At 40.5% G+C, this 23,973-nt stretch overlaps 1 protein-coding gene across 1 annotated transcript in view; it reads left to right on the top strand.

The window, feature by feature from the left end:
- Positions 1–23,973, top strand: part of Igf1r (insulin like growth factor 1 receptor) — a 302,570-nt gene that overhangs the window by 233,926 nt on the left and 44,671 nt on the right. Inside the window, exons 4-10 of the mRNA XM_027955997.3 lie at positions 1,959–2,107; positions 5,093–5,237; positions 14,187–14,401; positions 16,450–16,576; positions 18,104–18,342; positions 21,149–21,316; positions 21,542–21,746. Coding sequence (XP_027811798.1) covers positions 1,959–2,107; positions 5,093–5,237; positions 14,187–14,401; positions 16,450–16,576; positions 18,104–18,342; positions 21,149–21,316; positions 21,542–21,746 — 1,248 coding nt within the window. The remainder of the gene's footprint in view (positions 1–1,958; positions 2,108–5,092; positions 5,238–14,186; positions 14,402–16,449; positions 16,577–18,103; positions 18,343–21,148; positions 21,317–21,541; positions 21,747–23,973) is intronic.

Genomic DNA, 23,973 nt, shown 5'->3' with positions numbered 1-23,973 from the left:
AAAAATGATATCTAAACAAAACCATGCACACAGTTGTTCACATCACCATTTTCTGTAATAGCCAGAAACTGGAAACAACTCAGCAGTCCTAAGATAGGTAAATGGTGAAGCAGACTGTGGTATGTCCACACTGTGGAATATTACTCAGCAATAAAAAGGGGAAACCCACTGAAATTCCTAGCAGTTTGGATGAATCTCAAAGACATTGTGCTATGTAAAGAAAGACAATCTCAAATGGTAACATACTACATGATTCCAAACATTCGTAGAATGATAAAATTTAAAAAGAGGTGGAGAACAAATTAGTGGTTGCTCGGAGTTAGGGATATTAGAAACTGGGGTGGGGAAAATGAATTGGTGGCACAGGGGATATCCATGTGGTGCTGGAATAGTTCTGTTTCTTGTTTCCAGTGGGGATTACACAAGTCTCCACAGTGGTAAGACAACACAGGACTCTATACACATATTGTGCCAGTGTTAATTTCCTCGTCTTGATATTTCATTATCATTATGTAAGATGTTGTAACCATTAGAGGAAATTGGGTGAAGGATACATGGGTCCTGTCTATACTATCCTAGTAACTTCCTGTGCATCTATAACTATTTTTAAATAAGTTTTTTTAAAGAGATAGTTGGGGGCCTTATGTGCTATGTAGGTAAATTAGAAACAACAGAAGACCACAAAACAAACAAACAAACAAAAAAGCTGAAAGGAAGCTAGTCCCTAAGCTGGAAATGAGAATGCTTAAGTGTAAATTTAGAGGAAGGAGGACTATTCCCCCTTTGAGTGGGTCTACTTCCTACAGGATACTTTGGAGACCCTGACCTCATTTCCCAACATGAAATAGGAGGATGATAGAGAAATTTTGTTTACCTGCAAGCTTTTAAACAAAACAAAGCAAAACCCTGCATCTTTGCTTTAGATATAAAATATTCTGGGGAGGGAGAAGGAATTTAATAAAAATAGCTATGATTTAATGCCACTTTTCTTGAATATTTTGACTTATCTTCATATAGTTTAAAAAAGATCTTTTAAGAACAATAGTGTAAATAGAGTGACTCTCCAACTTACCATCCTGTTACACAAATGTCCCATAAGGTTGTATCATTTATCTTGTTTGGAAATTGACCCAACTTTCTGACCCTGGTTCTATATATAGCTATAGATCCCAAAGGTTCTTAAGCTGCTGGGTTAGCATTTTGTCTGTTATTTCCCAAATAATGGTCAATAAACAGGAAAAATGCCAGGCTTGCTTGTCTCTGATTCTTGGTGGTTTATGACATGTTCAGGATAGTATTTGAAATGGGAGCTCATTACAATGTAATGGAATTTCCCTGCTTTTATTGTGTGTATAGCAAAAACAACATTTGGATCAATTTACAAGTTTCTGCAAAACACTGTCAAGAAATAATTTCAGTTGTGCTTTAACAAGAAAATAATGGATCTGTGCTTTTTTGAATCCATCACTGAGCTTTGCTGGACACTTGACTTCAGGAGTAAGACTCCTGTTTGTAGCAAAGGCACTGCAGTGCTTTTGTTGTTCCTGCTGACTCTCCCTGCTACTACTCCAGGTGTGCAAGTGAGGACCATAACATCAGAGAGTAGCTCTATTTTCCAGAGCCCCCAGAGCTTCCTTTCTAAAAGTCTGTGTCTCCCACATGGAACCAGCTGGCATACCAGTTAACAGCCTATGATACACACATGCTTCCAGGATGGATCACGCATTTTGTCTGGAAACAAGCAACATGCTTTTCCTTTGCAGGCACTTTCCCCTTTTGGTTGCAATTTGAGTGGCTTATTGTGGGTGGGCTTGAGAGTGTGATGCCATGTAACCACTTGCACACTTCAAAACAATTGCTTTTTGTAATGCATGCTGTAATAACTAAAAGCCTATACTTAAAAAATTTTAATGCAAAGAGGCAGACTTAAGTTTTCTATGTTTTTGAACCTTCAACAGCATGTACTGCATCCCTTGCGAAGGTCCTTGCCCCAAAGTCTGTGAAGAAGAGAAGAAAACAAAGACTATTGATTCTGTTACTTCTGCTCAGATGCTCCAAGGATGTACCATCTTCAAGGGCAATTTGCTCATTAATATCCGACGAGGCAGTAAGTATCCCACCTCACTGGATAGATGAATGGATGTCTTGGTTTTCTTTTGCTGATGTTTTTCCTGAACCTGTCTCTGAGTTACAACTAAAATAATGGGCTTAAGAAAAACAGCATGGTGCATAAACCTCCCACATGACCTCTTTCCTTTGAGTTTCCTTCAAAGACTTAAAAAAAAAAAAAAAAAAAAAGATTGAAAGGCAGTCTGTTTTTCCCATTGGCACAGTTTGTTCCTATAAAAGGGGTCATCCCTCATCTCGCTGTTAGTCATATCTTACGCAGGAGAAACACGTACCAGCACACACAAACCCCAGAAGAGACTGAGGGATCAGAGAGGCATGACTCAGCTAGCCCAGCTGTAGCCAGATCCATATATTTTTAAGTCCAAAGAGTTTTGGTTACTTAAATATATTGAGACTGAGCAAAAGGAAGAGTTTAATATTATATTAAATTTTATTAAGTACAAAACAATGATAGATCTTCCAGTTTATTTCTAAGAGCCAAAACAATACATATTGATTCTGAGTCATATGTGTAAAGCTTTGGTCTCACTCCTGTAGAACCATCTTTATTTTTTAGTAAATGGCATTCCTGGTAAGACATTTCTAAATTTCAGTTGGGCAAAGCATTTCCCAGTGATTTATCTTGCAATATTTTCCCTTCTGATGTTTGATTTTCAAGGGCTTCTATCAATGGTACCTTTAATTCTCTACCATTGGGACCACTTGGTCAAGGTACTGATAGTTTTATAAGCCAGAATAAATACAAGAAGAAGACTTCACAGTTGAAAGAAATATATTTATAAGTTCTTTGGTAAAAAAAAAATTTCTGAGGGTTGGGGTTATGGCTCAGTGGTAGAGCACTTGCCTAGCATGCATGAGGCCCTGAGTTCAATTCTCAGCACCACATATAAATAAATAAAATAATGGTCCATTGACAACCAAAACAATATTAAAAGAAAAAAGATTTTTTTTTAATTTTCTAAAAGTCTAAAGAGAGAAATGACTAATAATTTATTCTGCAGATTTACTTTTCCATCATATTTGTTTTCTTTTTTTTAAGTTTCATGTAATATTGTTTTTTTTAGAATATTTTTTATTAGTTGTTTAAAACATTACAAAGCTCTTGACATATCATATTTCATACATTTGATTCAAGTGGATTATGAACTCCCATTTTCACCCCGTATACAGATTGCAGAATCACATGGGTTACACATCCACGTTTTTACATACTGTCATACTAGTGTCTGTTGTATTCTGCTGCCCTTCCTATTCATATTTAGAGATAGAGAAATTTAGAGATAGCAGAAATCAGTTTTTGTTTGGTTCTTTGGGATTTTTTGATATCCCTTATTTACACCACTCACCCACTGCCCCACCATGGAGATAATCCTGTTCTGCGCAACTAGAACTCTTCGTGGTTCTTCTACAGTTGTGTTCTTTTTGCTCTTGGAACATTTCTTAGTTTACTTTCAATCTATTCATCCCTAGAACATGCCTTTTAAGTACCTAATTTTTTTGTTTAAACTTCCTTTCCTGGAGATAAAAATTGCATCTATGAATTAAATTCATGGAAAAGTACTTTGAAAATAAATTGGTACAGGATCATGCAGAATGAAGAAGTATGTCCAACACAGACAATCATTTGGATTTAGGATAATGGGACATTTTTGTCAGAAGGGAGTTCCCAAGCCTTAACTGAGAGATGTAGGGCAGGAAGCCCCACATCTAAAAATTCAAAAGCTATCCTTAAAACATCAATTACAAACAACCTCTTATCTTTCCAATTTAAATTTTCCTTTAATTTCTCTTGGAAAGCCATTAAACATGAGGCCTTATCCTCCAAGAAAGTATGCTTATTCTTGTATTTTTTTAATCAAATCAAAGCAAAACACAACCTTTTATTAAGCAAACCTTCATAAATCATAGTAAAGTTCTATAAAATCCTATTCGTTGAACCACATCTAATTCACTATAGTCATCATCATAATTTTGACATAGGCTGAACAAGTTTGTTTTCTTTTTGCTATGAGAAAAGGTAGGCTAATCAAGATTAAAGAAAATCTACCATTTCTATTATATTATTTCTACATCTGTATTGACAACTATTTTTCTAACTATTTTCTAGTTATAAAAGTAAGACATGAGCATTATAAGAAACTTAGAGCTGCAGAAGTGAGCCTTTAAAAATCACCTGCAGATAGCTGTTGTTAACATTCTGATGTATTTTCCTTCAGTCTTAGTAAGATAGAACCTTAAATGTAGATCCCTGTATCTTAGGAACTAGAAATACAGCAAAGGCAGTTACTAATGAGGCTGAGAAAATGTTGTTTATTTAGTCATGCCCTTGCACTGTGGAGGCAGTACTATCTGTTGACAGAGCATATTTAAAAGACGTTCCCTAGATTTGTCAGCCTTAGCTAATTGGCAGTCTGGTATTTATGATTTTGCATTTTGTTAATCAGCCTGGGAACTGTAGAACCCAGCCTCCTAAGATTTGCTTTCCTCTGCTTCAAAGGCCTGTCCCAGAAGTGGCTGTTGAAAGTTAAAGCTAGGAGAGTACATTCTTGACAGGGGATGGCAGTTTTTTTTGATTTTTGTTTTTTGGGGTTTTTGTTGTTGTTGTTTGTTTTGGGGGGTTTTTTGGTATCAACTGAACTGAACCCAAGGTGCTCAACCACTGAGCCACATCCCCAGCGCTTTTTGTATTTTATTTAGAGACAGGGTCTCACTGAGTTCCTTAAAGTCTCACTAAATTGCTGAGAATGGCTTTGAACTCTCTATCCTCCTGCCTCAGCCTCCAGAGCCACTGGGATTACAGGCATGTATCTCTGCGCCCAGCTACAGGGGATGGCAGTTCTAATTCTTGGCTCCTGAACATCTCAGTAGGCTCCCACAAAACAAGTCCTGCCACCAAATTGCTCTCCACACTGTGTGTGTACATCACTCTGACACCAAGTAACACCATCCGTTTCTCATGTAGATAACATTGCCTCAGAACTGGAGAACTTCATGGGGCTCATCGAGGTGGTGACCGGCTATGTGAAGATCCGCCATTCCCATGCCTTGGTCTCCTTGTCCTTCCTTAAGAACCTTCGCCAGATCTTAGGGGAGGAACAACTGGAAGGGTGAGTGCTCCAGGTTTCATTCCCTAATCTCCTATTCCTTAACCTTCTCCTATTACAAAGTAAGTAATTGTTCATACAACCATGTAACTAAAGTCAGAGACATTCCTTGTTAAATAGAAGAAAGAGAAAGCCACAGGATTGTCCCAGCTGCCTGGGTGATGGTCTACATCCCTGCTCAAGGTCTTGCATAGAGTCATGATTCTCCATTCTGGGATATTGCTGTTTTGGAAAATAGATATTTTCATGCTTACTGGGTTGGAACCCATCCATCAGGAGTTGCAAGGCTAACTGTAGCCAGGGAGACAGCAACCAGGGATTCTCTTGGAGCCTCTTCTTGCCAAGAATGATAGCAGTCAGTCTAAAGTGTTTAACTCCCAGTGAAATCATTATTTACATGACCCTTATATGCTTCAGGATGCTGTGCTCTACTATGTAAAAATCATTCTATCTTGTAAAATATTGGGACATAAGAGACTTGGAAAAGTGTAGAAAATTCATTTTGTTATAAAGAAATTATTTTTTTAATTTTTTGGTTTTATTTTTTAGTTGTTGATAGACCTTTATTTATATATGGTGCTGAGAATCGAACCCAGTGCCCCACACATGCCCAGCAAGTGCACTACCAATGAGCCACAGCCCCAGCCCCTATAAAGAAATTTTGATGCACAAAATTTTTTTAATTGTTTAGCTTATAGGATTTGCACTATTGATAGGATTTTTGCCTTCTGCAGAGATACACTTTGTGATGAGATTTTAGAATAATCATGAACTAGGCTGGGGTTGTGGCTCACAAGTAGAGTGCTCACCTAGCACATGCAAGGCCCTGGGTTCAATCCTCAGTACCACATAAAAATAAATAAATAAAATGAAGGTATTGGGTTGGGGATGTGGCTCAAGCGGTAGCGCGCTCGCCTGGCATGCGTGTGGCCCGGGTTCAGTCCTCAGCACCACATACAAACTAAAATGTTATGTCTGCCGAAAGCTAAAAAATAAATATTAAAAAATTCTCTCTCTCTCTCTCTCTCTCTCTCTCTCTTTAAAAAAAAGTAAGAATAAACATGGGCTTTTAATCGGAGGATAAAAGCTGGTGCTCACTGTATACACAGTTTCTTGTATCTCTCTGGTCATTAACCTGTGTATACCTTTGCATATGTCATTTTCTTGTCCAGGCTCTTGCCTTTCCTTAAGCTGATGCTTGGGAATAAAAAGGATCCCTCAATTAAGGAGTGAATTCCTTCTATAGAGAATTTGGGGAAATCATTTAGGAAACAAAAAGAGGTGGGAAGGTCATGGGAAAGGTTGTCCTAGCTGATTTATCTGCCCCAACTGGATAAAGTTACTGCATAAGGGTTTCTTTACAGCTTCCCAGTTTTTTTCAGCCTAACTCTTGGTGAGTCTTAAATTCTTCAAATTCCGTCATCTGATACTGCTAAAGAGAAGACAGCTTTTCATTCCATCCTTGAAAATCACACTGTCCTCCCCACTGGGAACACTGATTCTTGAGAAGAACTTCTTTCTCCTTGCAGATCCATGGAGGCTGTCACTGTGCCCATCAGTGTGGTAGTCATTTCTGTGGTAAACTGGTGGGGGGCTCTGCCCATGTGAGGTGATAGCCTTTGTTCATTATGTTGATTTTAAAAAAATTTTTTTTAGTTGTAGATGAATACAATAATTTTGTTTATTTATTTATTTATTTATTTTTAATGTGGTGCTGAGGTTTGATCCCTCACAGATGCTAGGCAAGCGCTCTACCACTGAGCTACAACCTCAGCTCCATTATATTAAATTGTAATACGAAGTTTGCCTACTTTTTCCCCCCCTTCAAGTAGATTTGTTTCTGGAATTCCTGGTACCAGTAAAGACTTTTTCCTTGGCAGACTGATATTTGTCAAATTTTCTGAGCAAGTAATAGCATAGAGGAGAAAACTGAAAAGAAACTTTAATTTTATTAGGAATTATTACATGGTTTTATTACCTCTTTGCTGTGCATTAACTAAAATTATTATGCTGAAATTGAAACTGATTTTTATTTGCAAGGATATTTATAATGCATTTCTTATTATTGAAACTTGCATAAAGCAAAGTATCAGTGGGTTCTCTTTAAGGATGCATGTATTAGGGAGGTTTCCCAGGTAAATGTCAGCCCCTGGTCTGCAGTTAGCATTTTAGACAATAAGGGAGGACAGATGGGCCTCAGCTTTTCTCAACTTTAGGCTACTTTCTTAGAGTCTGTCTCTTTAGCTCTTATGATTCTTATCTCTCTTTGATGTGTATTATATTCTCTCACCTGCCTTCCTTACTCTGAAAGGCGTAGCTCATTTTCATTGTAATAAGATGAACCCCCCAAGAGTTCTGTTTGTTTCAGGAGTGACCAGTGGCAACAATTCACCTCTTTGTTTCTCCTTCTTAGACTTAGGGATGGGTTAGGCTCTGCCCCTTCCCCTCTTCCCTGTTTCTTCTATAAGAAGGAAAAAGTCTGGAAAAGAAGAAAGGGGCATAGCAGACAGATGAATTTCAACAGTGCAAAGCACACCTTGTAGGGTGCTCCAGGGGAAAGAAAGGAATGTGCCCTGGGCACAGAAAAGAGCTAATCTGATGGAGAAGATCAGACAGGCTTTTCCAAAAGAGGTGGCATTTGAGATGGGTCTTGAAGACTTTCAGGAAACACAGGCCATTCAGGGAAAGGGAGCAGGAGCAAAGGCAATGAGTCAGGGCATCCTGGTACCTGATTGGCAAATAACACTGGGAGATAGTTGGTACTAAAATTATGTAAGATGTTGTTGAACCCAGGTGTGGAGGTTATAATTTAGGTAGACTGTGGAACAAATGCAAGGCTTTATAGTACAGGAGTCTTAACAGTGCTGTCTGGATTTTAATTTCAGTGTATTTTGGGTATAAAGCAGGATACTTTTTATCCCAGTTTTTCCCAAATTTTGTTGCTCATTAGACTCATGGGAGCCAGAGGGTGGACTTTCAAGAAATCCTGATGCCCAATTGCATCCCAAGCCATTTTAATCAGAATGTTAAGGAGGTGGGTAATTCGACCATCAGTTCTTTTTAAAAGATTTCTAGGTATTTTTTGCATGCAGGAAAGATTGGAAACCACCATTTTATTTCTTTAAATCTTCTCATGTATCTCCAGAGCACTTGGACTTTAAAACATGTATTAATGTGGACTTTTTGGTTTTGTTTTGGGTTTTGTTGTTGTTATTGTTATTGTTTTTTGTTTGTTTGTTTTTGGTTTTTTTGCAGTTTGTAATCCGAAAAGGAAATTTGTTTGTAATCCACATATTCACAATTTCTGTAATTTTTAAACCCTTGAATAACTATTATCTGGAAAATTCCCTTATTGGAATAACCTTATATTCTGATGCTGTCAGATCAATAAGGAGTTAAAATTTCCAATTCATTGATGCTACTAAGGACTGTTATCTTGAAAAGAATAAAAGTACATGAAGGTGGTAGAATATAAAAATTAAAACTTCTAGGGGCTGGGGTTGTGGCTCAGTGGTAGAGTGTTCACCTAGTTCGATCCTCAGCACCACATAAATATAAAATAAAGATATTGTGTCAACCTAAAAAATAAGTATTTAAAAAAAATCAAAACTTCTAGATGCATTTAGGCATCTCTATGCCTGTATCCCTGCCTCTTGACTTTGTTATATTGCTTCATACTACCTTCTTGGAGCTCTGAGTTTAGGCTAAACATGGCTATACTTTAGCACTTCCCTGGAACTTTTAAAAATATGTATATAAACCATGTGTCCCAGAAATTCCAGGATTTACCCAGCATCTACCCAAAAGAAATTAAAACATGCCTATGCAAGATTTATACATAAATATTCATGGGACTATTATTCATAATAGGCCCCCTTCCAAAAAAAAAAAAAAAAAAGCAGCCCATTGGAAAAAGTCCAGATGTTCATCAACAGATGAATGGATAAACAAAATGTGACACATGGGACAGTATTCAACAACAAAAAGGAATGCAGTGTGATACATGTAACAACAGGAGTGAACTTCAGAAACATTAGGCTAAGTGGAAAAAAAAAAAAAAAGACAAAAGGCTACATGTCATTTGGTTCCTTGCTATATACTTTCTAGAAAGAAAACAGACCGCAGATAGTGGAGACATCAGATAATGGTGGGCTGGGGATAGGAGTGGAGATTAACCACCAGTTGGAACCAAAGAGTTTTGTGGGGTTTTTTTATTTTTTTCCTTAGTTGTAATTGGACACAATACCTTTATTTTATTTATTTATTTTTATATGATGCTGAGGATCAAACCCAGTGCCTCGCATAGGCTAGGTGAGCGCTCTACCTCTGAGCCACAACCCCAGCCCCCCCAGGGAGCTTTTTAGTGATGGAAATGTTCTGAAACTGGGCAGTGTTGAGGATTAGACCATAGCTCGTGAAATCATACACTTATTATATTTAAGTGAAGCTGTATTTAAGAAAACACCTAACAAAGAAGAAATGTTTTCTAACTATCCATGTGATGTCTGGTTCTACCTGTAGGCACATTTCTACTCTTTCTGAGCCCCCATAAGTGGTGAAACACTGGATTTTGGTGAGAGTGGATGTGGTGTAAGCCAGCCATCTGCAGATAGGTTGGAGGGAGCATCTGTGAAAAGGCCAAGTCCTGTATCATTGCAGACTGCTTGGTGCTGTGATCGTTCCGTGCACTGGGTTCTGATGCCCTCTAGAGACAGCTATCAGGAGGCAGCAGTTTCTCCTCAGAGAAATGAACAGGAATTGTCAGATGTGTATTTGCAGATTTTTTTTCAATATGTCAGCAAGGGCTTAAAAGGGGTAATGTTCCTTCCTACCTCCAAAGGCTGCAGACCTCAGGCTCAGCCCTGAGTGTCAAGGCGCAAGACTTGCCTGTTCTTTATGACTTTGTTCTGAGGGACTTTGGCACTTCAGAGAGCAGAACAGGTCATCCCACACCTTTGTGAGGTGATTCAAAGCTCACAGTATCCTTTTATATTTAGCTCATCTGATTCTTCCGACTGGCCTCTGGGCCAGAAAAGAACAGGGAAGACACCTCCCATTTGCAGCTGAGAAACTCCAACCTGGGAGAAGCTGAATAAACTGCCCAGAGTTGTTACTTAGTAAGCAGTGGAGATGAGGCTCAGACCTGATCTTTATATTCCCATACTGAATGCTCTGAACCCTCTCCCTGGCGCTGTCTCCCAAGTACCACTCAGATCCCCAGCATTGGTGCTTTCTTTGCTCCCCACCTTTTCTGCAGTGTGTGTGGGGTGTGCTGACACTTGAGAAGGAGGACAACTCCAAGATGGTAGCCACAGATGACACAATCGAATGTGTACTATGTGCTGGGTAGACATTTAGAATATCCATACTGATGCCATAAAGATGCCCTCCAGGTGATAAGCAACCACTCCCAACCCACCTCACTTGGTCTACAATTGACTGACAGGACCCATCTGAGTAGAGAAACAAAATTTTTTTTTTTCAATATCAAGTAGTCTGAGAGCCAAGATACTAATAGCAGTAAAACCTTGGCATCACAGAGCCTGTGGGAATTAAATAAACAAATAACAAAACTTTTAAAAATATTCTATGAATGTAAAAGCAGTGAGCTTAGAAACAATTTTGAAATCACATTTACTGAGTAATTTCCTTTAAAATATTCATTTCCTTTAGGAAACAATGAAAGTCTCAGTGTTTTTATATGTTGAAGATGTACAGACAGGTCTCTGCCTTGTAGTGTCTCCTCATTTTCACCTAATTATGTTAGGAATTTGTGGGGAGCAGGGACCCAAGCTGGGAATGGAAAAACAAGAGCAGTATTGACAGGCAGCTCATGAATGGCTTGATTATTATTTTGATGAGGGTTTTATTTTCCTTTTTCTTTAGCTTCATAATGCCTGAGTTTTGTTGATATTGGTATCCTGGCTCCCAGCCTTCTCAACATTGTAAAAAAATGTTTGTGTTTACTGTAAAAAGATAATCTTGCTTTTCAAAGTGATTAATCAAATACATGGAATTTCAGTGTGCCTGCCATTCATATGTCAAATTCCTGGTTTATAATTCATGCTTCCTCCCATGGGGAGAAGAATGTTTTGTTCAGAAGGTATTTTCAGTGCAGTTCTATTTCTTGCTAGGAAAATTGGTTTACTGAAATAATCCTCATCCTGGATTGAGATGGAAGTTTGACCTGATTAATGGGTCCTTACACCTGGCCTGTAGGTTTCTTCAGAGCAATAAAGGGATTTTGTACCTGTGACTATCACGGGTACCTTGGAGCAGCCAGACCCATCAGGGTTAACAATGACCCTGCAGTCTCCTTTGGAGCTAGAAATATTCCTTGAGCAAGAATGGACTTATGATAGGACAAATCTATTTCCACCTCTGCACCCCTTCTTCAGTTGGATAATTGTACTGAATGCCCTAATCAGCCTTGAGATAGTGGATGTGGATGGGCTCTGCCCCCAAGGACAGCAGATCTGATCAGGCTGAGTCCCAGGACAGCCCCAGGATACATGACCTTATATTGCAGTCTAGATTTATTTGGACAATGTTCTTAGGTTCTTTTCCAGCACATAGATATGTGAAGGAAAGAACTCTTACTGAAAGGGAAGAAATGTTGACTTGCAGGAGTTTATCACTCATTTGGTGACCACTAATGTTCCCACAGGACTAAAGATGGGTCTGTGAGATGCCTGGCCTGGTTTCAGAGGTGCTGACTTTGGGCTTACTTGCTGGTTCACTGAGCCCTGCATGGCAGGGCCCTACACACACACACACACACACACACACACACACACACATACACACACACACATACACCCTGTGTGCACAGAGGGCCCAGTGCTCAGAGAGGACTAGGACTTCAAGCTAGAGGGCCGGACCCTATCTCAGCTCTCTAATTCCTCTGGACATTAGGACTCTTAAAAGTCAACAAGGAGCTCAAATGTCACCTGTTCATGTCCCTTCCGTAAGTGAGAAAAAGGTGCTACAAATAGCACTAAAGGGCTTGCCTCAGGGTCCTTCAACTCATTAATGGCATTTCTGGTCCTTGGGTTTTGTCTCTGAACTTCCTTCTGGTATGAACTCCCTTGTGAATTCTTAAGGAAATTTCAAGACTGCTTGACAGCATTGTAATTATAATTCATGCTTTGCCCTAGATGAGACTCAGGCTGGGGATGGATCAGGATGAGCCAAGGTCCTGGTTTTGGTATAATACAGGATGATCCTAGTTTTGGTATAATACAGCCCCTCAGCAGGTGCAGAGGTAGGAGAGGACTTCAAGGTTCTCTTTTGTCCTGGTTATTCCTGGCTTTGGAGAGAGGGCCAAGGTTCTTTTCTCTGCATGTTTCTTATTGGTCTGTGAGTAGATCTCAGAAATAGCTCAAAGAACTGCCTAAGTCCTAAGCTCTGAGAGAACCTGAAGAAATCTGAGACTTGGACACCAGAGGAAGAGAGGAAGGATTCAAGGTCCTTAGGGAACTGACCCATCAACACAGAGGACTCAGACCGATAGCCATGGTGTTGCTTGCTAGTTACCTGAGGGGGAGATATTTTAGTCAGCTTTTTTTGCTGCTATGACTAAAGGATCTGATAAGAACAATTGGAGAGGAGGAAGAGGGCTCATGGTTTCAGAGATCTTAGACCATAGAAGGCTGGCTCCATTTCTCAGGGCTCAAAGTAAGACTAAACAACATGGCAGGAGAACTGGAGGAGAAAAGCAGCTCACATCATGGTGATCAAGAAGCAGAGAGTTCACTTTCCAGATACACATATATACACCAAAGCCACTCCCCAATTCTCCCCTTCTCCAGGCACACCATACCACTTCAGTTACCACTGTTAATCCCTATCAGGGATTAAATCACTGATTGGGTTAAGACTCTTACAACCCAATCATTTCTCTTCTGAACCTTCTTGCATTGTCTTACACATGAGCTTTTCGGGGACACCTCATATCCAAACCATAACAGGAGGGATGGGGTACAAAAGAGAAAGATCTATTAGAGGGATCTTTCTTCAGACCTTCAAGTTTTCACCTGTCCCCCCCCCCCCACCACCCAGACATGGGTTTCTCCTGACACCAGGGTCCTGCTGGTTGTCCCCACATCTTCCCTTTGGTGGACAACTTGAGCATTGGGGGAGGAGCCATGTCCAGTCTGGTGGGCTCTGGGCCTCCAGCATCTTGCTGGAGTTCACCTGGCTCATGTTAGAGAGGCAATTCTCTACGTTAGATCTCTGCAGAGGGCCATGCACTCTAAAAATAAACTTGGTTCACATCAAATTTGAAGAACCACTGTGTTGGACGCACAGTCCTGCTGCATCAATGAGAGGCCCAGGGTGGGGGACTGCCTATCAGAAACATTTCTCCACCCCCATACCTCCAGGCATTGAAGCTAGGGCTTCTCTGGGTAAAAAATAAAAGTAGAGGAGGAAGCAACCTAGTATTGGTCCTACCCCAGCCCCTGTCTCTCATCTCATCGTGTGCTGCTTATTGGGCATGGGTAGGATTTACTCTCAGGGATAATGGGAGATTTTGCAGCAAATGTGTAAGCTGTTCTGGTTGGGCAGTGAAGCATGTCTGTTCTCCCATGGACTGATTTCAAGTGCATTGTACACACCTGGCTCTGAGAAAAAATAACCAAAGACATTTTTAGGGAATGATCTGAGGAGCATTTTCCCATGTGAGAAGCTTTATATGTTGGTAATGGATGTCATCAAATTAATTAGTGTCCTATTGATTTCAATATGTTGTCCTTGACTCATGCTGTTGTCATTGTTATCAGCAGCTATCTGCTCTTACATGGCATCAATAAGTAAATCTCTTATTGGTAAAGGAAATGTGTTATGGCATGACACACATGGTAAAGAGGACCTGTGTTGGGTGGGGCCAGCATGCTGGAGGTGGAACATGTACATGAGCAGGTACAATAATGTCAATTTCTGTGCTTCCAGGAACTATTCCTTCTATGTCTTGGATAACCAGAACTTGCAGCAGCTGTGGGACTGGGACCACCGCAACCTGACCATCAAATCTGGGAAAATGTACTTTGCTTTCAATCCCAAACTGTGTGTTTCTGAAATTTACCGCATGGAGGAAGTAACAGGGACAAAAGGGCGCCAAAGCAAAGGAGACATAAACACCAGAAACAATGGAGAAAGAGCCTCCTGTGAGTGACAACATTCAAACCACAGTGGCTCTTTCAGCTCTGATAACCAATGACCCCTCTTCCAATAGGAATATGTGTTTCTGGGCAGCCACTCCCACCCATCTCTGATCCCCTGTTGCCTCTCATTTCTCTTGAGGTATGTGAGGCCACCTTAGCTAGCACCTTGCTGCCACAGTCAGTAGTGGGCAGATTGCTGATATATTCACGTTGATACATTTTCCTGAGCATCTGCATCAGTGCGTTCAACATTTATAAATAGGTTATTACTCAGATTCTGAAGGGGTAATCACTGAATACACAGTGAAATATCTTTCTCTGCACCAGGACAAAGATTTTTTTTTTTTTTTTTTTTTTTTGGTCAAAGAAGAGCCAGCACACTTGAGCCTGGGGCAGGCCAGCTCTGCCCTTCTCCCAAGGATCAGGGCAGAGGCCTGGGGATAGAAGGAGCTCAACCGCAAGAAAACCACTGTGGGCCCTGGGCTGCTCGCTCTCACTCACCTCTGCCTCGTTTCCCCCACCAATACCAAAAAGATGGAGTGAGCCTGCTTCTTTGAGTCCATATACTTTTAAAATTTTGAACAATATAATTTAACACTGTTCTGGTGATACAATTTTCACTTTATGCTCTCATAGATATGAAGCTCAGCTTCTGTTAAACCAGCTGTTCTTTAAGTGTGGTCCTAGGCCTGGGATGTCACAGAATGTTTCTCCTTTAACCCTGTATGAAAACTGCTTTAAAAGCATTGTGGCTCTTTTTGGATTGATAGGATTTTAAGAGCTAATTTTCTCACTGCCTTTAGCTTTAAAATGTTAGGAAATAAATAGTAATTTATATGTTAGGGAGTGATTTGCGTGCATGTACACACACAGAAAACTGAATCTATAAATTGTTTAGCATCTAGTCCTAGCTTATTTTGTAGGTGTTCGGATTTATCTGGTAGATACTCAGATAGCCAGAGTTTTAGAGGGAAGAGATGTGAGCTAGAGGTAGAGAGCATGTTTATAGCTAGCGCCTTCACCTCCCCTCCAACTCCCTGACTTGCTCCCTGTTTAGGCCATAGGCAAATGGATATATCAGAGCATTTTCAAAGCCAGGCAGCCTGACCTGTCAGCTCATGAATATGAAACCATTTATTTTCCTTCAAAAACACAATCGGGGTTTTCTCTCTAAATAACACTTCAACGGAATCTGCAACATTTCCCACATCCCAGTTGAGCACATTTTGCTCCAAGGACTATGTAGTGTCTTTTTGCCTTCCAACCCTGTGCTCCACCTCCGTGGTATGCAAAGTCAGGCAAACATAGGGCAAAGGACACCTGGTTGGAGATTTTCATGTTTCCTTCAGGGTAGTAGCTATTGGTCCTCTCTGGTTCTTTTTATAGTTGGAATCTGGTGTAAAGAACAAGAGAGGCTTGGGCCAGCTTTTTTGCTGCACCCTACCAGCCAAGGTGTACCTTCTCCAGAGCACAGAGAGTTCTGCCAGGGCAATAGTTCTTTTCAGTACTTAATCTAATGCAGGTTTCTAGCTGGCCTTCAAAGAGTTTCGTTGTTCTTTAAGGTTGACACCCAGTTTAGACTTAAGAAAATCTCCTTTCTGTGGCTCACCTGAGGTAGTGTACATGCCTTCGCTGATTGCACAGAAGCAAGCAGATACCAGCAGAACAAGTGCCATCCTCTCTAAAAAGACTTGCTCCAGCTTAAAGGTTTACTCTCACTTAACCAAATCCCCTTTGGCAGCCAGTGTGTAAAGGATAGGCCATCTTGTTCACTGAAGTGGCCCTTCTCTCAGGTTAAGAAACACAGGGTCACATAATTCCTGGGCATGTGGCCAGTGCAACTAACTAAACTAAAATGAAGTAATGGACCTTCATATGAGTTCTACATAGTGAAATACTAAATTCTCAGTGGAAAATAAGAAAGCCACCTACAAAGTCCAGAAAGAGAGTTAGTATGTACTACCAGGTTTAGGGAAAAGAATAGTGCCCAGACAAGTATCTTTTCAGAGATGCATGTATCTCTATCACTCATGAGATACCTCTGTGTCCAGGTGAAAGTGATGTCCTACATTTCACATCCACCACCACGTGGAAGAACCGCATTATCATAACCTGGCACCGGTACCGGCCCCCGGACTACAGGGATCTCATCAGCTTCACTGTTTACTACAAGGAGGCGTGAGTTTCTGCATTTCATGATGTCATTCTTTTGGCAGGGCTGGGAGTGGGCATGGTCAGTCCTTTGGTCATTGCATGCCTTGGCTGAACAGGAAGCCAATGGGTTCCCCATGCAGAACCAAGCCAAATATTCAATTTCATCCTCATGTATCCTCCTTAGCTCTCAGGCAACATTGATTCTAGTTGGTGACAGCCATAAACAGGAAAGTATCAGCTTGAGCTTTTCATTGTTTATTGGTAATTAGAGATGTTTGAATAAGTTCAATCCAAAGGGGGAAAATCTTTGTGTTTCAGAGAATTGGGTCAGTCCAAACTGTCATAAACTGTGATGAGCACATGTGATGCCCATGAACACCTACTCTAGGAACAACCTGCAGGAGTATGACCCTAGACTGCTCCCTTGTCTTTTTCCAGGCATTATATCTATGGGCCTCTTCCAGTCTCTGCTCAAGGTCATGAGCCCTTCAAACAAGGGAATAAGAATGTAGAGAAACTGACCTTCATATGTTCAGCATTTTGTGACTTCTCCCTGAATGTGCTGGGGCTTTTTCTTGTGTACAGATGGCATTCACCTACTTGTTAAGCCATGACTTATTCTTACAGATTGCAATCTCTCCTTGGTCTCCTTCTCTCCTTTGCTTCCTGTATTTGAGTGATTCCCCCAGTCAATCATCTCCTTATCCAGGTTCCATCTCAAAGCATAAATCTCTTTTCCAGATGCTTGGCTTCCCAAGAGCCAAGCAGCAATGGCAGCACCTGGCACACTTCTCTCTGCTGGAGTTAGGGGTCCTAGGAATTGGTATAGCCAGCAAATAATAGGGAGCTCAGAATTACTAGGCATTCAGTGTTTGTATACATAACAGTCCCTCATGACAGCAGGCAGGTTAATGTCTGTTTCAGAAGCCAGTGGCCAGAGGCACTTTCATCTCATATATATAGAATCCCTATTCAATCATACATCCATGTAAAATACTCCATTCTCTTTGAAGATCCTACCAATACTGGCAGTGTCAGCTGGTAATTTCACTAAGGAATAAATTTTTGCTAGTTTCTGAAACAATCTGATATTTAAATATTATAAGTTACTTAAGCATCAAAATGGGCTGTGAACAATTTAAATTTTAGAAGCAATTCTTTTTTAATGTAGAAATGTCAGTTTTATCTCCAAGTTATCCTTTATCAATATCTGATGTTTGCATTTAATAGACTGTGTTTGTTTTTTCTTAATGATGGAAAAAATGTTGCAATTCAGAAGAGAAAAAAATAGTATTTGCATGTCTTAAGGAGCAGCATCTTCAATCACAGTAACATAGTACTTGCCCCCTTCCTGAGACTGAGTGCTCATTCTGTAGTGCATAACTGTGATGAACCCAGAGACCAGTTTCTTCTGTACAAGTATAATTATTAGTTTTTATTTGGAATTCCCACTATAGAAAGTGTTACATGCTCAGCATTTGGGGAAGGTTCTTGAGAGCATTGACATCAGAGCCCTGAAATATTCTCTGCACTTGGTTGATTGTCTTTCAGACCCTTTAAAAATGTCACAGAATATGATGGGCAGGATGCCTGTGGCTCCAATAGCTGGAACATGGTGGACGTGGACCTCCCTCCCAACAAAGATGTGGAACCTGGCATTTTACTGCATGGGCTGAAGCCCTGGACTCAATACGCAGTCTATGTCAAGGCCGTGACCCTCACCATGGTGGAGAATGACCACATTCGTGGGGCCAAGAGTGAAATCTTGTACATTCGTACCAATGCTTCAGGTATCTACAAATCAGACACACCCCCATCTCCTGCCTCTTTATGACCTGTTGTACTTGGATAGACAAGGTATAGTTGTAGAGCCAGTCATAAGATATACCTATAGTCTTTCTTGTTAACGTGTAACACTGTATTACATTTTTTTCCCGCTGCTAATATCTTAGAGGCTCCCGTGCCATTTTCTGGACTTGCTGTGACCTTTCATCCTCTACCTGCTCTGTGCCAATAAGCCCAGGTCCTCCGGGGTCCTGGGATAGTTTCCTTGGAAGGCCCCACCAGGAAATAGCCCCTTGTGGCTGCCTTTTTTGTTTATTTTGATGCTTAAACCTCTGGGAACTGAAGCCATGCTGATTGATCTGTGTACCACTAACCTCTTGTGGCTCATTGGTTTTCCATTTTTATAATCACTAGTGTTCCTAAGAAATGGACAAAACCCAAAAACTCAAGACCTACTTTGTCGTGGGTATATGATTATTGACTGAAGATGTTTCGTCTTCATATTCTAAAGCACTTCATTTCTCAACTCCATAATCTGGAAACAACAAAAGCAACATTTGTATATATTTGTATTTTCCAAGTATATAAAGACTAATTTAGAAGTAGAGAGCTACCCTTCATTTTTAAAGACACTGCCTGTTATAATAAATATATCATAGCCTGGGTGACTTATAAACAACAGAAATTTATCTCTCAACAGTTCTGGAGGCTGAAAATCCAAGATAAAGACATGTGCACCTTTGGTATCTGGAGAGGGCCAACTTCTTGGTTTATAGAAAGCTGTATTTTTGCTGTGTCCTTACATTACAGAAAGAATGGGCAAGGGGACCTCTGATGTCCTCTTTGTAAGAGCAGTAATTCCATTTACTAGACTCCACCCTTGTGATTTAATCACCTCTCAAAGGCCCCATCTTCTAATGCCATCTGCAGGGGAATAGTATTTCCACATATGAATTTGTGGGAGGTTTGGGGTAATAGTCTACAGCACTGAGAAGCATTTTTTGATAATGACTGCTCTTAAAAAGAGCAAGGTATTTTTTTAATACTCATAAACCTAACACAGAATAAGTTTAAATGGCAGAAAGGGTGAGAAGAAAAAGTAGATGAGGAAAACCTTTTGTTCGTGCATGCCTGGTTCCCCCTCCTTTCCCCTGCCCCATTTCAGTGACCCTGTAAGTGGTCACAGTAATGTCACTGACCCTAAAGAGTTTATAGAGATAAAGTTGGCATAGGCTTCTAACCCTTGGCAAGGCTTCATACAGCAGAAGTTCAAATGCACCAGAATAAGTTTTCCTCTTAACATTTGGAAGAAACCCTTCCCAGTAAAACACTGTGACTAGTTTGAGAAAGAAATAGAAAATTCTCCTTCGTATAGCAAAAAAAAAAAAAAAAAAAAAAAAAAAAAAAAAAAAAAATTAATTTTAAGCAATACTGGAGATTGAACCCATTGGACTTATTTGACCACTGAACTACCACTGATGTTTTCTGGTCCTTTTTATTTTTTATTTTGAGATAGGGTCTCACTAAATTGCCCAGCTGGCCTTGAACTTGGAACACTCTAGCCTCAGTGTCCCAAGGAACTGGAGTCACAGGTGTGCACCACCACACCCAACTGTTACAGCAAATTCTTAAGAAACCTGTTTCTTTTCCCCAAAGATAGAAAACCAAGCCCTGTACAGATTGACTCAGCTTACTCCATTTTGGCCCCTGTCCTTATGAGTGGTAGAGATAAATAATGACTTGGTCCTCTCTCTTTGCTTTTTGGTGGCACCTGTCATTGTAATATCTAACAATAAGGTGTTTGTTTTTGAAATGCTTGTTTTTGGAAACTCTAAATTGGCTGAGCATCAAGTGGTTTTGTTTTCTTTAAAAAACTAGCATTAATCCTACCTTTTCCCAAAGAGGCATTCCTTAAAGGTGTTGGATCTTTGTGTATTTTATATATCTTTTGCACCTTGGAAAAATCATTGAAATTGGTGCTTTTTTGTGAGCCTTATGAGAACAAGATTTCATTGGCCCTGGGATATGTTTTCCCTATTTGCATAAGTTAGTTCTGGATTTGGGTTAGGTTGTCATTAGTAAGTAAAGGCTGATTGGATTATTATGCTTTGCCTAAAATTGGTATTATTTTGCTGCCCACAGAATCCTTGGCTTAAAATCAGGGCTTAACATGTGTTTGATTTTTAGGCTGCTTTTCAGAGTCACGTCTCATCGTTCCACTGAAGCATGACTGCAGGATTGGTGGATTTCCATGCTCTTGGTCTCATCTGTCCCTTTGACCCCTCTCACACAGGTGCATGCTCACATGCACTCATACACTCTCACACATGGTCTGCAGCCCCCATTCTACTGCCACCTTTCATTTGGTATTCTTGCCATTTTTATCAGAGATTCAAAATTTCAGATGAAATTCGAATCAGTCACTTTTAGCATTTGTTAAAATTGCCAGAGTTAAACATTTTGGAGAATGGCAGTTGTAATAAATGAGAAAGATCAAGTGTTTGAATTGACGGTAGATTTTGTCATCTGTTCTAACCCTGGTTTTGCCCCAACAACCTTTCCCATTTGCAACTCAGCAGTGTTTGTTTTTACAAAGATTACCCAAAAATAAATGCTGTAAAGGGAAATGTTGGCATTTAAATTAAAATTTTTTCAAAACAGTGTTCTGTTTTCTCTTTGTGTTTCAGTGTTCATTGCTATCTTCTGGTGCAGGTCAAACTTGCAGGTTCCTGTTGGTTTGCAGTGAGTACCTGATAGCCTCCACCTTAGGTTCATTTCATTTTCTGAAATGTTTTTTGTTCTCCTTTCTAGTTCCTTCCATTCCCCTGGATGTCCTTTCAGCATCGAACTCCTCTTCTCAGCTGATTGTGAAATGGAACCCCCCATCTCTACCCAACGGTAACCTGAGTTACTACATTGTGAGATGGCAGCGGCAGCCTCAGGACGGCTACCTGTACCGGCATAATTACTGTTCCAAAGGTAAGGTTGCCGGCAGTGGCCCAGTTGGGAGGTGCACCTGTTCATGCCCATTGTCTGAACGTATCTGAGCCCAATAATACACCAACCAGGTAATAGTGTAATTTCCCTACATTAGAAACCAGCACTTTCTTGATTAAAGGTGCTGATAGCTATTCTTTCTCCTCACAAGCCAGTTGTACTTGGCTTTCATTCCTATTCTCCCTTTCACTTCTCTTTTCTTGGAAGACAAAATCCCCATCAGGAAGTATGCTGATGGCACCATTGATGTCGAAGAGGTAACAGAGAATCCCAAGACTGAAGTGTGTGGTGGTGAGAAAGGGCCTTGCTGTGCTTGCCCTAAAACTGAAGCTGAGAAGCAAGCTGAGAAGGAGGAGGCTGAATACCGCAAAGTCTTTGAGAATTTCCTGCATAACTCCATCTTTGTGCCCAGGTACCTGTGCCATTTGAAAACATCCCTAGAGGATGGTGATGCTTGAGCAGATTCTGTTGCTTTTGTCTTTACTTGGTAGTGTGGGACATGATACAGGAGGCCACTGAGAGGGAACAATGGGAGGTGACATTGGCTTAGTCAAGTAAGTGGAGCTTCTGTGGAAACTGGTTAGTCCTAAAAGGAAGGGGACTGGGGCTCCTGTTATTAGGCACTGCAGGTATGATGGGTGCTACCTCACCCATACAGCCTCCTGCAGACAGCAGGTGGGGTCCCCCACACAGATACTGAGAGATGAGGCTCAGAGGTCTCCAGTCACATGTACACACTCATGGAAATCAGCTAAAGGAAAAGCCAGGATCTGGGCTCATCTCTGCCCTTTCCATTTCTCCCCAATGCTGGCAGAGAAGGTTTGAAGCAAGAGGGGGAAAGTCAGAGTCAAACCAACTTCAGAATGTAACCAGATGCCCCAGGCATCCTTCACAAGCAGGTTTGGGAAGCAGCATAGAACATAGTCTTTCAAAGTAACAGATACCCTGCTTCAAGGAGTCACTCTGCTCCTGTGCTCTAAGCCTTGGTTTCTGTGAAGTGGGAACAGAAATGGAGGAATAGACATTTTCTGTAGCAATACTATTCATAGTAACAAAAGCTAGAAACAACTCATTGTCCGTCAGCAGATGAATGGATAAACATATGTGGTACAAATAGATGGACTAGGATTCAGCCATGAAAAGGGAGGAAATTCTGATACATGATACAACATGCATGAATCCTGCAAATGACATCCCAATAAAGCCAGACACAAAAGAATAAATACTATATGGTTCCATGTATATGAAATATACAGATTAAGCAAGTGTATAGTAGGTTAGAATTTTCTAGGAGCATAGAGTAAGGTGATGAGGGCAATGGGGGAATTATCTTGAAATGGGTGGAGTTTCTGTTTGGGTTGGTGAGAATTTTTTTGCAAAAATGGTGATGATTGTATAACTCTAATGAATGCAATTAATGCTACTAAATTACACAGGTAAATAGTTATAATGGCAAAAGTTTATACTATAGATATGCTTTTTAATTTTAATACTTTATCAAAAAGTGAATTAAATGGTTTTTAAGAACTGGAGGAAACCTCAGCAGAGTTGGCTGGTAATGTCTGAGAAAAGACTTGGAGTGGAGGTCCTTGACTCCCTTTATAATCTTCTTCCTGAAGATTATAGTGCAGAATTCAGAAATAGCCTCATATCTGAAAACTGGGCAGAAAGCTGGATTCGGACCAGCAGTGTCTCTCCAAGGTGTCAATGCCAGTCCCCAGGATGCCCTAGCTATCAACACTCTGCCTGGCCTTTTCTCTTCCTCTGAGACCTTGGAAGCTTGAAGCTGCACTTTATTCCATATTTACTTTGTCCTTAAAGACTGTCTTCAGTTGTAACAACAAATGGATTTTAAAGTGATTTTTTTTTCTGTCAAGTGACTTTCATGATACTTGTGAAATGGTCAGAGATAGCCATCTTACTTTGAAGAATCAGTAAAGTAGGAAATAAAGACCTTTTGGAAGTGGAGGTACTACTTCCTTTTGAGAATGAAAATCCTCACTGTTTGGTGGCTTTCTTCCCATCCCTTCCCTTCTATCTCTCACTTAAAGCCTCTAGAGCAATGAGGGCCCAGGAGGCTACCACCAGCCCTACCACCATCCCACTGGGAGAGCTCCTGTTGGCTGACAGATTATAGGGCTGCTATTTCAGTGTCATCCTTGTATTTTAGTGTGCATTGCTATTTTCTTATCCATGATATCTGTGTACCGTGTGTGATTCCTAGAATCTAAAAGCTTAAGGACTGGAAAAAGCTAAGAGATGTTTGAAATCAGAACTTAGTGAGGCTTGGTGACCCCTCTGACATCCTAACTAATTTAGTTTCTGGGTCTTGGACATGCTTTCTCATAAACAAAAGCTCTTTCTTGCCCTGTATCTTCCACATGATCCACTCCACCTGGGCCAGCAGAGGCTCAGCTACTGGCAGTCACTGTTGTTGTAAGGTTGGAGGTTGGATGAATATAGAATGTCTCAAGCAGATTGGGCAGGAAGTATGTTTATTTGTTTGTGTTTTTGTTTTTTTTTTGTTTTGTTTTGTTTTGTGGTGCTGGTGATCAAACACTGGATCTTACATATACGAGACAACACTCTACCTCTGATCTACATACCTGGCCCCAAGAAGTTGTCTGTGTGTTTACCAT

The sequence above is a fragment of the Marmota flaviventris genome, chromosome 2 (assembly GCF_047511675.1).
Source record: "Marmota flaviventris isolate mMarFla1 chromosome 2, mMarFla1.hap1, whole genome shotgun sequence".
NCBI lineage: Eukaryota > Metazoa > Chordata > Mammalia > Rodentia > Sciuridae > Marmota > Marmota flaviventris.
This window is presented reverse-complemented; position numbering and strand designations above follow the sequence as displayed.